Source organism: Narcine bancroftii, chromosome 1 (assembly GCF_036971445.1).
Source record: "Narcine bancroftii isolate sNarBan1 chromosome 1, sNarBan1.hap1, whole genome shotgun sequence".
In the NCBI taxonomy this organism is placed as follows: domain Eukaryota; kingdom Metazoa; phylum Chordata; class Chondrichthyes; order Torpediniformes; family Narcinidae; genus Narcine; species Narcine bancroftii.
Genome location: NC_091469.1, coordinates 130,453,505 through 130,467,091, shown reverse-complemented (window position 1 = coordinate 130,467,091; position 13,587 = coordinate 130,453,505). Strand labels below are relative to the sequence as shown.

The following is a 13,587-nucleotide window of genomic DNA, read 5'->3' as shown; positions in this document are numbered from 1 at the left end:
ATGAAATGTGCTGATTCAGGTACATCACAGAAATTAAACGAGATATCATAAATGCTATATTTCCATATGGCCTAGAAGCAGACCAATTAGTTGGCTCACTCTCAGAGTTATCCCACTCCCCTAATTATTTTGCTCCATTCAATTCTCTCTCATACTTGCCCATGAACAACATTTACTACTGATTCTCCCATATTTAAATATTGCGTCATTATTCACAGCTCTAAATTCAGATTTATTGTCAGAGTTTGTACATAGCATCACATACAACCCTGAGATTCTTTTTCCTGCAAGCCAGGCAGAATTTCTTCTTATTAAGTAGTGCAAACTGCTGTATTCAAGAAAAGATACGTATACAAAAGTGAGAAATATAAACAAACTGACTGTGCAATACAGAAAATAAATGTTCAATAATAAATAACGTGCAAATTAAGAGTCCTTAAATGAGTCTCTGATTGAGTTTGTTGTTTTGGAATGTGATGGTGGAGGGGTAGCACACCATTTTTGAACCTGGTGGTATGAGTCTTGTGGCCCCTACATCTCTTTCCCGATGACAGCAGCAAGAACAGATCATGTCCTGGGTGGTGCAGATCCTTGACAATTGCTGCTGCTTTCTGATGGCATGTAGATTTTATTGATGCTGGGGAAAGTTTTGCCTGTGATGTTCTGGGCTATGTCCAATACCTTTATCGGGTCTTTCCACTCAGAGGTATTGGTGCCCCATTTCAGGCCGAGATGAAGCCAGTCAGCACACTTTCCACTACACATCTGTCGAATTTTGCCAAGGTTTTTGATGTCATACCAAAGCTCAGCAAACTTCTGAGGAAGAAAACGTACTTTCTTCACAATGAAGAAATGAGATAATGAACCCCAGGAATATAAATTTGCTCACCTTCTCCACCTCTGATTCCCTAATGGATTGCATACATCTGGTTTTCCCTTCCTAAAGTCTACACTCAGCTCCTTGGTTTCAGTGATATCGAGCGTGAGGTTGCTTTTGGGGCACCATTCAGCCAGGTTTTCAATCCTGTATGCTGTCTCATCGCCCCACTTTATGCAACCTACTACTGTGGCATCATCAGCTAATGTGCAGATCGTGTTATTGTTGTACTAAGCCAAACAGTTATTATTCATAAGATGGAGTTTAAACTGGAGTAAATTATATAAAAAGTTAAAATGCATAAGAAGACGTGTATTTAACAATGTGATGGACAGATCACCTTGTCCAATCACCTACCCATGTAACCTGGAAGAGGCAAGTGACCTCAGAAAACGCTGAGGTCCAGTTAGGAAAAGGAATCATCTGGAAAATTCCTCTTGAATGCTCCTTGGGGAAATCAAAACCCAAGGAGCCAAGGAGACTGGGAAAGCAGCCTCTATCCCCAAAGAACCCCCACCACCCAGGCCATGCCCTCTTCACTCTGCTACCATTAGGAAAACTATACAGGAGCCCAAAGACGAGCACTCAGCGGCACAAGGACAGCTTCTTCCCCGCTGCCATCAGATTCCTGAATGATCAATGAACCAAAGACACCGGCTCGCTTTGACTTTACATGCGCTATTTTTATTTATTTTTCTTAGGTGGCTTATCAGAATGTTCGCACTGTGATGTTGTCACAAAACAACAAATTTTGTGACTTGTTCATGACAATAAATTCTAATGCTGACAGTTTAACCTTTTTTACCATTGAATTATTTGAGTCAGCTTTGTCTCATGCCTTGTGAAACAGTGCAGAAGAATGAGGGTATATTAAAAAAAGACTTTGGAAGTCTGATGAAGGATCTCTGACCTAAAATGATAATTCTATTTCTCTTTCCATTGATGCTCCCTGATCTTCTGAGTTTTTCCATAATTTTCTGATTTTCTTTCAGATTTCCATCTGCAGTTGTTTTTTTTAAAATTTGCTTAAAGGGCTATCAGCTATCAATAGAATAGATAAAGAGAATGGTGAGAATGTGTTGCTCAAATTAATCCAAAATAAAATTAATGTTTTTAAAAGAAATGTGGTAAATACAATTGAGGGAAGAGAAGTGAAAATGAAGAAATGGACAGAGGATAAGATTATTGTCGTGGACTGTTTTAACTGGCCATGCCCCTTGCTGCGACTGTACCTGACTCCACCCACTTGACCCTTTTAAAGGCTTCAATGCCATAGCTCTTCCACCAGAGCCTGGGTCACGGCATGGGATACACTTCAAGTTTATTGTAAATAAAAGCCTGTCATTCTTTAACCCCAGTCTTTCGAGTTATTGATAGCACATCAATTTTACTTACAATAATTTTGATCCCAATGATGGAATAACTCTTGAAGCCCAATAAGCTGAGATTGACCTTCAATCACTAGAAGCCTCAGACTGCTTTGATCTTTCTGCAAAATTCCAGCGGAATCGTAGCCACGGAGACAAACAAGCTACACCTACTCTTCTCCCTAGGTTGGATGTCAAGTGTTCTCGATGATCAGGGATGCCTCAATGAATGAGGAGGCAATGGACACGCTGAAAGATCAGTACAGGGAGAAGGTCAATGAGGTATACGCCAGACACGTGCTGGCTACCTGCAAGCAGCATCCCGGAGAATCGAGTGATGAGTTCCTCCAGGCTCTGTGGGGACTCACACAAGCATTCAATTGACAGCCAGTGTTGGCCACCAAATACGGAGGACATGATCTGGGATGCCTATGTCACAAACGTTAGATCAGACTATGTGTGCCAGAGGCTACTTGACCAGAGTAGGTTGGACTTAAAGGGGGTGATGAATCTGGTGAAATTGCTGGAGATTTCCCTCCGTACATGGAGGCTTACTCGGTGAATGGCGCGGCGGCCTCATGATCCACATGGGTGCCGCCATCTTTAGATGTGGGAATGCAAACCAGTGGTTCGCTACTACATCTAGCTAGTGATCCCACCACAGCCGCGGTCTCCCATGAGCACCCAGAGTGCTACTTCTGTGGCCAGCCAAAGTACCCCCAATAATGCTGCCTGGCAAAAAGACGTGATGTGCACGAAGCGCAGGAAGAAGGGGCACTATGCCAAGGTATGCTGATCACAGCCACCTTCCAGCTCCAGCGCCGCTGTGTGTGCAGCATATGGGCTGCCATCTTGGGCACCACTCTCTATCTTCCAGGGATACCCACACCATGAAATGGGGGCTGCCATATGCTCCCAGACTATGAGTCAGCGTGGGCCAGACCACGAATTGACATTGGCCTCCATGGTACTGGATCAAAGCAGCCCGCATCAGTTCTACCAGTCAATGATGGACATCTTGGTCAGTGATCTCGTGATGAGATACCTTTTCAAAAGCAGGAGCGCAGAGAGTTTTATCCACCCTGATACAGTGCAGTTTTACTCCCCTAAAGCAAAGCCAGTAAGCTATAAAGTCTGCCTGGCCTCAAAATCCCACTCAGCTGAGATCTGCAGCTACACCTCCATAATGTTGACCGTGCGGGGAACAACCTACAGGGACTTTAAGCTCTTTGTCATGCCACAGCTCTGTGTGCCAGTGCTGCTGGGGTTGTATTTCCAGTGCCACCTCATAAGTGTTACAATGCGGTATGATGGTCCCCTTCCCACCTCATGGTCTCCAACCTACAGTTCTTAAGCCAGCCGCCCTCCTCTCCGACCGGCCCCCTTACCCCCCCCCCCCCACTGGCTGGTCCAACATGTGACCTCTCCACCCTCCGCATCAATCCCCCAATGCTGTTTGTGAACCTCATTCCCAACTGTAAACCAGTCGCCACAAAAAGTGGGCGATACAGTGAAGGGGACAGAGCATTCGTTAATGCTGAGGTGAGGCGGCTCTTGGGTGATGGGATCATCGAGGCCAGTACCAGCCCATGGAGAGCTCAGGTAGTGGTGGTTAAGAGTGAAGGAAAACACCAAATGGTGATTGATTACAGCCAGACTATCAACCGTTATACGCACCTGGATGTGTAACCCCTTTCTCGCATAGCAGATATGGTCAATCAAATCACCCAATATCGTATGTTCTCCACAATAGACCTAAAATCAACTGACCACCAGCTCCCCATCTGTCCACTTTCGAGGCAAATGACCGCTTCTATCATTTGTCAGTATTCCCAGTGGAGACTCTGTCTTCAAACGGGACATGGACCAGATAGTGGACCAAAATGACCTGTGTGCCACCTTTCCTTACCTGGATAATGTTACGATCTGTGGCCACAACCTGCAAGATTACAATGCTAACCTCCAAAAATTCCTCACGACAACCCAAACGTCTCAACCTAACCTACAACAGGGACAAATGTATTTTTCTCACTTCCCGCCTGGCTATTCTTGGCTGTGTTGTGGAGAATGGAGTCATTGGCCCTGAGTCTGACTGCATGCATTCCCTGCTAGAATTCACCCTTCCCCACAGCCTTAAAGCCCTGTATAGGCACCTGGGGTTCTTTTCCTATTAAGCTCAGTGAGTCCCCAATTATGCAAACAAAGCCCACCTCTCATCATGTCCACATCTTTCCACCTGTCAAGAGAGGACTGGACAGCCTTCTGTCACATAAATTAGGTCATCCCCAAAGCTGCGACACAAGTGACGAATGAATCTGCCCCATTCCAAGTGGAGAGTGATGCGACCGATTTCTTCCTGGCCACCACCCTTTACCAGGCAGGCCGAACCGTGGCTTCTTTTCCTGAACCCTCCAGGGCCCTGAAATCTGACACTCCTTTATCGAGAAGGAGGATCAGGCAATAATTGAAGTGGTGCGGCAGTGGAGGGATTATCTGGCCAGCAGACGTTTTACCCTGCTCATGGTCCAACAGACCATGGCATTCATACTTAATGACAAGCAGCCGGGAAAGATAAAGAATGACAAGTTTCTGAAGTGGAGGATTGAACTTTCCACCTATAACTACAGCATCGTGTACTGGCTGGGGAAGCTCAATGAGCTCCCAGGTGCCCTGTCCCAGTTGGTTATTGATGCCAGTGCATACCTCAAAACCTTCCACAATGACCTCTGCCACCCCGGAGTCATGAGCTCCGTACTCCATAGGGGACGTCAAAGACATGACTAGGGACTGCCGGGTCTGCGCAGATTGCAAACCACACTTCAACAAACCAGATAGGGCACACCTGGTAAAGGCTGCATGGCCTTTCAAACGCCTGAGCATGGACTTCAAGGGCACCCTCGCCTCCACCAATTGCAATTTGTTTTTCCTCACGGTCATTGATGAGTACTCATGTTTCCCCTTTGCCATCTCCTGCCCAGACAAGACCACTACCACAGTCATCAGGGCCCTGCACAACCTTTTCACCCTGTTCGTATATCCACAGCAACCGGGGGTCCTTGTTCATGAATGACAAGCTGCACCATTACCTGCTGGCCAGAGCTATCATCACCAGTAGGACCACCAGCTATAACCCCAGAGGGAACAGCCAGGTGGAAAGGCAGAATGCCATTGTGTGGAAGGCTATTCTGGTCACCCTTCTCTCCAGAGGACTACCAGTCTCTCACTGGCAGAAAGTCCTCCCTGAAGCACTCCAAGTGATGGGGTCATATTTATGTACTGCCACCAATGCTACCCCTCACCAAAGAATTTTCTCCTTCCTCAGGAAGTCCACGTCAGGGACAACCTTGCCATCCTGGTTGATGTCCCCATGGCAAGTCCTGCTATGGATGCACACAAGGGGCCATAAAACTGACCCACTAGTCAAAAGGGTCCAGCTCCTCCATGTGAACCTACCTGGATAGGCGCAAGGTCACTGTCTCCAACTGGGACCTCGTGCATTCAGGGACCCCTGAGGAGTTTAACCACCAAACATCACCCTCCCCTCCCATGGACACACACTACATACAACAGCACCCTAGACCTGCCCCAGTCACTCCGGTCAAGCCTCCATGCACCCAGCAAGTCGAGGCAGTACTGGAGGTCCAGGACTCCACAGCTGTCCCAGCAACAGCCCAGCATTTGACTCTCCGACAGTTTCAATGAAAATCCAGGCCACTGGACAGATTTAATCTGTAAGAACCTCTGCCCCAGTTCACACCATTGGACAAAATAAAAAAAAACAAGGGGTGAATGTGGTGAACTTTTGTATACTCATTTATCTGGCTCCACCCCTTGCTGCGACTGTACCTGTGGCTCCACCCCCTTGACCCTGTATATAAGCTTCAATGCCATAACTCCTCCACCAGAGCCTGGGTCATAGCATGGGATACACTTGTAAATAAAAGCCTGTCATTCTGTAACTCTGGTCTTTTGAGTTTATTGATACCACATTAATTATGGTGGATCCATTTCTCTTCCCTGGTCTCCAGATACCAGCACTCACATGAGATTGATATAGAGGGCCAATCTTACTGCCTTTAAATTAGCTACCAAAGTCTCAGCCACAACGCGGCCTCAGATAAGGAAGTGCAGAGGCCAAGCCCTGTACATCCCAATTCTACAGCAGAAAGCAAATCTGAGGAGTGCTAAGGGTCAAAGATTTAAAGGTTTTAAATGTCTCAAAATAAAATAACATAATGGTCTTCGCCTCTTAATTTGCAGGATTACCACCTCTATTACTAGCAGTGGCACCTGAATTCCTGTGTAACATCTGATATGGTGTAGATATGATGCAGTTGATGAACTCCACTGTTGGACTCCAGCCAGCAAGATTTACTGTACAAAGTGACTGGAGGTTCGTGTGGAGAAGAAGCAATGACTGAGCATGGCCTATTTCAGGTACAGGCTCTGCTTAATTCCCTCTATAAAATCTAGATGACAAAATTTCACACAAGAAGGGAGGACTTCTGATAATCGCAGAGTAGACATTGTTCAGCATTGATTGACAAAAATAGTAGGTTTCAAGAAATTCGATATAATAGTTATGTCACATCCCTTTGTCAATGCAACATGAAATTGGATGAATAAAAATGGGAAAAATAGTGAATTAAACGTGTGGGTTTATGTTTTTTTCATATGTCCCTTCCTTAGGCTGAAGTTCTTCAATTGTTATAGAATTTACACAGCACAAGTAACCTAAGCCCAGATATTCATTGCATATTGCTGCTCTTTCCTGTGTGTAAAAATCGATTTTTCCATGTGTGACACGCAGAAACGTCTCACATCACTGACAATCCAAGTGGACACTTCCAGGGAGAAGTCAACTTTAGATCCCTGATGTAGTTTGCCAGTCATTTGCACACAGAGTGACATCATTTTCTGTGTAATGCTCCTGTGGGGGCACTGAAGTGAAATTAAATTATTTTTGGGTACCCCCGGGATAACTGTACTTGTAAGAGCAGCCCTGAACTGGTATCAAGTCCGTTTGCTTTGTTAACCTTTCATCTCTTTGGCATAGGCCTTTAACACTGCACTCAGGTGATCTGAGGAAGGGCTCAGGCCCAAAACGTCAACTGCCTGTTGCTTTCCATGGATGCTGCATGACCTGCTGAGTTTCTCCAACACCTGTGGATTCCAGTGGTCACATACTTCCATGAACCCATTTCAGGCAAGGTTAAGTCATACTTGAACAGCTGAGTTTAATTAATAAATTTAAACATACAGCACGATAACTGATCCTTCCAGTCCACAAGCCCAAAGGTTTCTCTAGCACTTTTGTGCTCTGCAGTAGAATCTCCGCTGCAGATTTCATGTTCATCACCTTCGTGAACACTGGACCTGCTTGATGAATAGGAACAATTTATGCTCAAATTTTGATCAGGTTATAGCTCGCCCCCCAAGAAAACTCTGCAGGTATTAAATGTGCAAAGCTGCTTTGGCCTTATTGTGAACAGTTCATGTTAATTCAGCACCTAACTCTGGATGAACAGATGTGAACATGGCAGAGGCAGTCTATGGTTTCGTGCACACTGAAGCTTACAACGAAGGAGCAGTAGACTTAATATTTACCTGTTATCACTAAGTTGCGACCTTCCCCAAGACTGGTATGTGGGAAAGGGATAAATGGAAAAGAATGTGAAAACAGCAATTGGTGCAAGGAATGTTTAAAATAGCATCTCCTTTCGGGTGTGGCTGTTCGCAGTTTAGGTTCCTGCAAAAGTTGATTGAGTTTGAAAAAAAATGTGTATGAATGTGTTCCCCCAGCACCTGATATTTGTTCGGTTCAAGAGAACTGTTTTTATTATAAGGTCATTTTCAGTTATTTCTGATTAGTGGTGATAAAGGTTTTATTATATATGGCAGTAACATTTTAATATCGAACACATTTTCAATTTCCAGCTGGTAAGGGTTAAAATTCAACAAATTCCAAACAAATAAACTCTAGTGAGTACTTTATATAAAGCTGAATGCAATAAACATGACCTGATACAATAATTTAATCATTTAAAAAAATCCTTCCAAGACCAGGATTATGGTAATATAATCATTTACTCTTCATGTATGTTTTAGCAGTAAAATAAGTTGTTCAGATTCTTTCAATTGCACTCAGTATACACTATGTTTTTCCTTCATCAATTCTTATGTATTTAATAGTTGTAATTACACAGACTAAGTTTCTTATATAATTTGTGGATTAACATGCCAATGCATAGGGTAGGTTTATTTCTGCTGGGTCCACAAAGCCTATCTGCTAACACGGTTAACTGAGCAAGTCGCGATTTGTATATACAGTAAAACCTCTGGTATCCCAAATTCAAGCAACCCTCAAATAAAGGAAAATAATACGCAAATTTAAAACTGGTCTGCCTCACTGTTAGTTCACCGATCCTCTACTCGCGCACCAAGCCAACCATTTCCTATATAGTACAGTAATTTTGGCCTTTTTTTTTTAAACTGTTTATTCTTAATGTATTAATGCCTAACTGCATTAGTTGGGCATTGTAAGAGTAAGTCTTAAACAACCATAAAATACACTTATCCAGCATCTACCAATCCCCAAAGGTGCTGGATACCAGGGAATTTACTGTATATCTCGTTATGGAAGAGCATTCGTATTTAATTGTATTCACGTCAATAACAACAACATGGGTTTCTCCCGATAATGAATCTTTTCTGTTATTTTCTTTTACTTCTGTGCCGGAAATCTAAACCTTCGTGTTTGGATAAACGGGCTTGGCTTCATATCCCTCTGGTGGTTTCGTTCGTGCCCTCGCATGGGCTTCACAGTACAGTTGCCCTTCTATGAAAAAGTAACCCTTCTGCTTGAGATTCATGTCACAGTCGGAGCAGACAAAACATTCAGGATGGCGAAACTTGTCACGGGCTTTAACAACGGTCCCACTGTATCATAAACATTATACAAAAATAGCTTAGGAGTGCAAGAACCAAGCCAGGACTCCATTTTATATGATTTAGAAATACTGAGTGGTAGAAATAGGAGTGAGATGAGAATTTTTCCATTGAACACAATGTATGTGTGCTGAATCAAAAATCTAATAATAATCTAGAAATTCCCAGTATACCAATAGATTGATACATGTCTGCCAATTGGGTGATTTAACATTTACATAAACTTAATCAGCCCGTCAAGGTATTGTTCAGTTTCTTCCAACAATACTCAGTATACAATTTCTTGTAATGGATTTGTCCTCAAAATATACTTCATGTAAAAATCAAGCAACCATTTGTTAGTCCCCTCTGACATGTATATGAAACTAGCAGCAGATGAATTTAGCTGGGCAGAATTTGAAAGAAAAATCAGGATTTCAAGTCCATAAGTTGTAATGAGCAGGCAAAAAGTGCATTGCTATTGTTTTAGAGATAAACATTCCAGATGCAAAAGGGATCCAGGGTTTTGAGGACCAGGAAAATTCAAGTGGAAACATGCTTTAATTTTATATTTCTACCATCAAATAAATAATTTCTGTGGACTTTCTTTGGGTAGGGGTTGAAGTGGTGGTAGGATTGGTCACTTCCATCTGCTCCTTGAGCTAACTGCTGTCTCGGAATTACCTCTCCAGGATAGAATTGTCGAAGCATTGGGGGCCATAATGTAACAAGAGCATTTGGTCTAGTGAGACCTGAGGTACACACCTCACACTTGTCTGCATTAAACTACATCTGCCATTTCTCTGCCCATATCTCCAACTGACCTACATCCTGACAATCTTTTTCACTACCTACAACTCCATAGCATTTCATGCCTCCAAACTTAAAAACCATCCTATTTACATTTTCGCTGGAGCTTTCCAAAACTTCTTAGTGTTATCAGCAAACTTAGCACTGCACCTGTATTGTCTTTATCAAAGTTGGATCTACAAATTATGAAACATCGAGTCTCCAGAACTGATCCATGTGATACAGTACTTGTTACAACTAATCATCCAGAAAAAAGATCCCTTATGCCCACTTTTCATTTTCTGTTGGTCAACCAACCTTTCAACGTAGAAAATAGACCAGAAGAGGCCCTTTGGTCCACAATTTCTGTGCTGAACATGATGCCAAACAAATCTCTGCTGCTAGTGTATGACATATCCCTCTATTCCTTGCACATTCAAGTGTCTATCAAAAATCTCTTATATGCTACAATTGTATCTGCTTCCACTCCCATTGATGGAAGCCTCAAAGCAAAAAAAAATTATTATTCTGCACATCTATAAACTTTCCCGCAAATATATGTCCTCCATTATTTGACATTACTATCCTGGAGGGAAAAGCTTCTGGCTGGAGTGAAACACAAAAGTTTGTGGTTGTAATGCTAGAGGAACTCAGCAGGTATCGCCACCTCCATAGGAGGTAAAGATATATTATCAACGTTTTGGGCCTGCTTCTGATGGTCTGCCTTACCCACGACATTTAACATTGCATAAGCTTATATCAGAATTCCCCTTAGCTCCTGAGAAAACAGCACAAGTTTGTCCATCTGCTCCTGCAGCATTCTGGTAAACCTACTCTGTACCCTTTCCAAAGCCTCCACATCCTTCCTGTAATGGGGGGGGGGGGGGGGGGGACCAGAAATGCATTCAATATCAGACCAATACATTATCTTTTAAATTTCATTTACTCTTTTAATAATCTTTCATGCATCACCTCATTAAATACTTTCTTGAAACCTGTACAGTCCATCTACCAGTTTTATCCATTGCACATTATTACGTCAAAGAATTCTGATCAATTGGCTAAACATGATTTCCCTTCCGCAAAACCATGTTGACTTTGCCTAAATTTCTTGATCTTTTCTGAAGCAGCTGCTGTAATGTCTTTCAGAAAACTTTCTGACATCTTTCCTGTCAAATATTAAGTTAAGCAGCTTGTAATTTCCTGCTTTGTGTCTCTTTCTTTTAATGAATAAGTTTATGATCTAATTGAAAATATCTCCAAATAGAGGCAATTTTGGAAAATTTAAAAGGAAAGAATGTAATAATTTAGAGCAATGAAACTGATTTTCAGCATTATTATATTAGTTAGAGATAGTAAATACAGGCCTGGAAAAGCTTAACACTTGCAATTACTGTCAATCTTCTTGCTTTATAAATACTGTATACTTACACTATTCCATTTCCACACTTGTCACAGAGTGGCAGCTTCTGAACACTTCCTCCCGAAGCACCAACTTTTGTTACTGGAGCTTTCACACTTCTAGTAACCATGGGGCGATTATCTTTGTCAGTTTGGACAGAATTGGAGAATGGTTAAAAAGATTGTAAATTTAAATGAGGCCCCATTGAAAACCCCAAGGGTCAGCTATTGAGATTTACTGCAGTACGCTGCTAAAAATCACTGTATAAACAATTATGTGGAAATGATATAATAGATCTTCAATTTCTACCATTGAATGTTTCCACAGTCCCTTCTGGTCTTGCCTTATGTGAATAGAACTAGAAGGATATCTCCAATGCATGACGATTTCAATCACACATCCTGGGAATTCCTTTATTGTAAGGTACAAATAAGTTAATATTGTGACCGAGTGTATAGAAATGTTTTTGGGAGATAAATTGGGAAAGGTTTATTAGAGTAGGTCACATGCAAACACTTTAAAACAGATCTTGTTTGAAATTCTGGAGACATAGTGGCTTCTCACACCTTTTTGCAAGAGCTTTGAAGAGTGCTCCAGAGATGTCACTAATGGATTATTGTTTATCAAGGCAACAGATGAAAGAGCAGGCTGGAGCAGCTATTGTCTGCAGGAGTTTTGCTGTTGCAAGAGGGTCATGTGGTTTTGCATGCAGAGAGAGTCAAACAGGTTTTCTCTCGGTCTCAGAGTGAGAGAGAGAGAGGGAGAGAAGTTGCTAGGACTGAAAAAGGACAAGCTGGCAAGCTTTTGGAAGACAGTCTGGTCAAAGGCCTTGTGGTTCATGCAAGAGGAGAGGACTGGCTGTCTAATGATTCAGTTGGAATAAGAGAAACAAAAAGGAACTCTGTGGTGACCTGAAAGAAAAAGGTTATCATCTGGAGAACCCTGATGGGCAAGTTTTGTCAGCAAGACACTGAGGTGACTGATGGAAGTACATCAGTTGTGGATGTACTGGAACAACACATCTCTCTGTGAAAAACCAACAAGAACCTTCCTGAGTGGTAACCATTTACCTTTCGAGCACCAAAGCCTGGTGAACTTTACACATGTTAAATTCTGTGCACAGTATAAGAATTGCCTGCAACCAGTGAACTTGGAATGAGAAGTGAGATTGGACTGTGAACCAAATAACTTTTTTGAATGTACACACATTACAGACACATGCGCTTAGAATTAGAAGGGGGTTAAGTTAGGTAAAGTAAGTTAATAGTGATAAGTTAAAGTTTGATTCTGTTTTCATGTTTAAAGATAATTAAAATCAACTTTTGTTTAAGTAACCATTTGTCTTGATTAATATCTATTGGTGTTGGGTTTTGGGGTCCTCTGGGTTAGTAACAATATCAACAATGGGACTGATGGCCAGATACGAACATTAAACACACAGGATATCATTCAATGATGTTAGACCATTAATCCCACTAGCGCATCTTGGCCCCCATGCTTTACACCAATACACATGATGCTCACCACTTTCGTCTGAATCCAAGTAATCCTGGATTGCTCGGAAAGACCCAGATTGCCTTGGTTCATTATTTTGTTCTTGACTGTTGTGCAGCATCTTGTAAACCTCTGAGTGTTGAACTCCTGGAACTGGTTCTGTTCTATACATACATATGGTGAAATCAAGCAATAACAATGGAGCAAAGGAAGAAAAAATATCTCAAACAATCAAGAGAGCATTTTTATACGCATAATATTTGGCAGTTTCTTACTCTCAAAATCTATTAGCTGAACAGAAAACTGCATTTAGAATGTCAATGCAAGCATGTAATATTATCAGATGTTCAAATTGGTGTTTGATTTTAATTTCTATTTAAGATTATTGTAAAAGAGTCAAGAGGCTTATTGAAGAGTCTGTGGATCAGTCACCACCATAAAACACTTAGGAACCTTTATTTAAGTGTAAAAATACAAGAGGATTTTGAATTGGGGGAAGAATTTAATGGAAAATGGCTGAATAGTTTCTCAGTAATTTTAATAATTATAAAAACCCATCTATTCAACAAATCGAGTCTTCAATGTTTCCCTTGCTTTCCAGTAGTGGATCAGCAATGAATCCATTCTTTAACCCGATAATTAGTCTTTGCGTGACTGCCATTGTTTTTCCACTCAATTTATGCAGTTTTGTTTTGTTCATCCAACTGAAATGTACTACTTGGTAGTCCATC

At 42.1% G+C, this 13,587-nt stretch overlaps 2 protein-coding genes across 4 annotated transcripts in view; both read right to left on the bottom strand.

Annotated features, from left to right (window-relative positions):
• The window catches only part of LOC138751366 (putative leucine-rich repeat-containing protein DDB_G0290503), a 73,670-nt gene extending 68,426 nt beyond the window's left edge, over positions 1 to 5,244 (bottom strand). The window contains exon 1 of the mRNA XM_069913589.1: positions 4,633 to 5,244. Coding sequence (XP_069769690.1) covers positions 4,633 to 5,244 — 612 coding nt within the window. The remainder of the gene's footprint in view (positions 1 to 4,632) is intronic.
• Positions 5,245 to 8,111: 2,867 nt separating this feature from the next.
• LOC138764114 (PDZ and LIM domain protein 3-like) overlaps positions 8,112 to 13,587 on the bottom strand; it is a 72,357-nt gene continuing 66,881 nt past the window's right edge. For all 3 annotated transcript variants that reach the window (XM_069939517.1, XM_069939527.1, XM_069939506.1), the window contains exons 5-7: positions 12,887 to 13,020; positions 11,392 to 11,503; positions 8,112 to 9,183 (exon numbers count right to left, since the gene is read on the bottom strand). In XM_069939517.1, the coding sequence (XP_069795618.1) occupies positions 8,988 to 9,183; positions 11,392 to 11,503; positions 12,887 to 13,020 (442 nt within the window). In that variant the 3' untranslated portion in view covers positions 8,112 to 8,987. The remainder of the gene's footprint in view (positions 9,184 to 11,391; positions 11,504 to 12,886; positions 13,021 to 13,587) is intronic.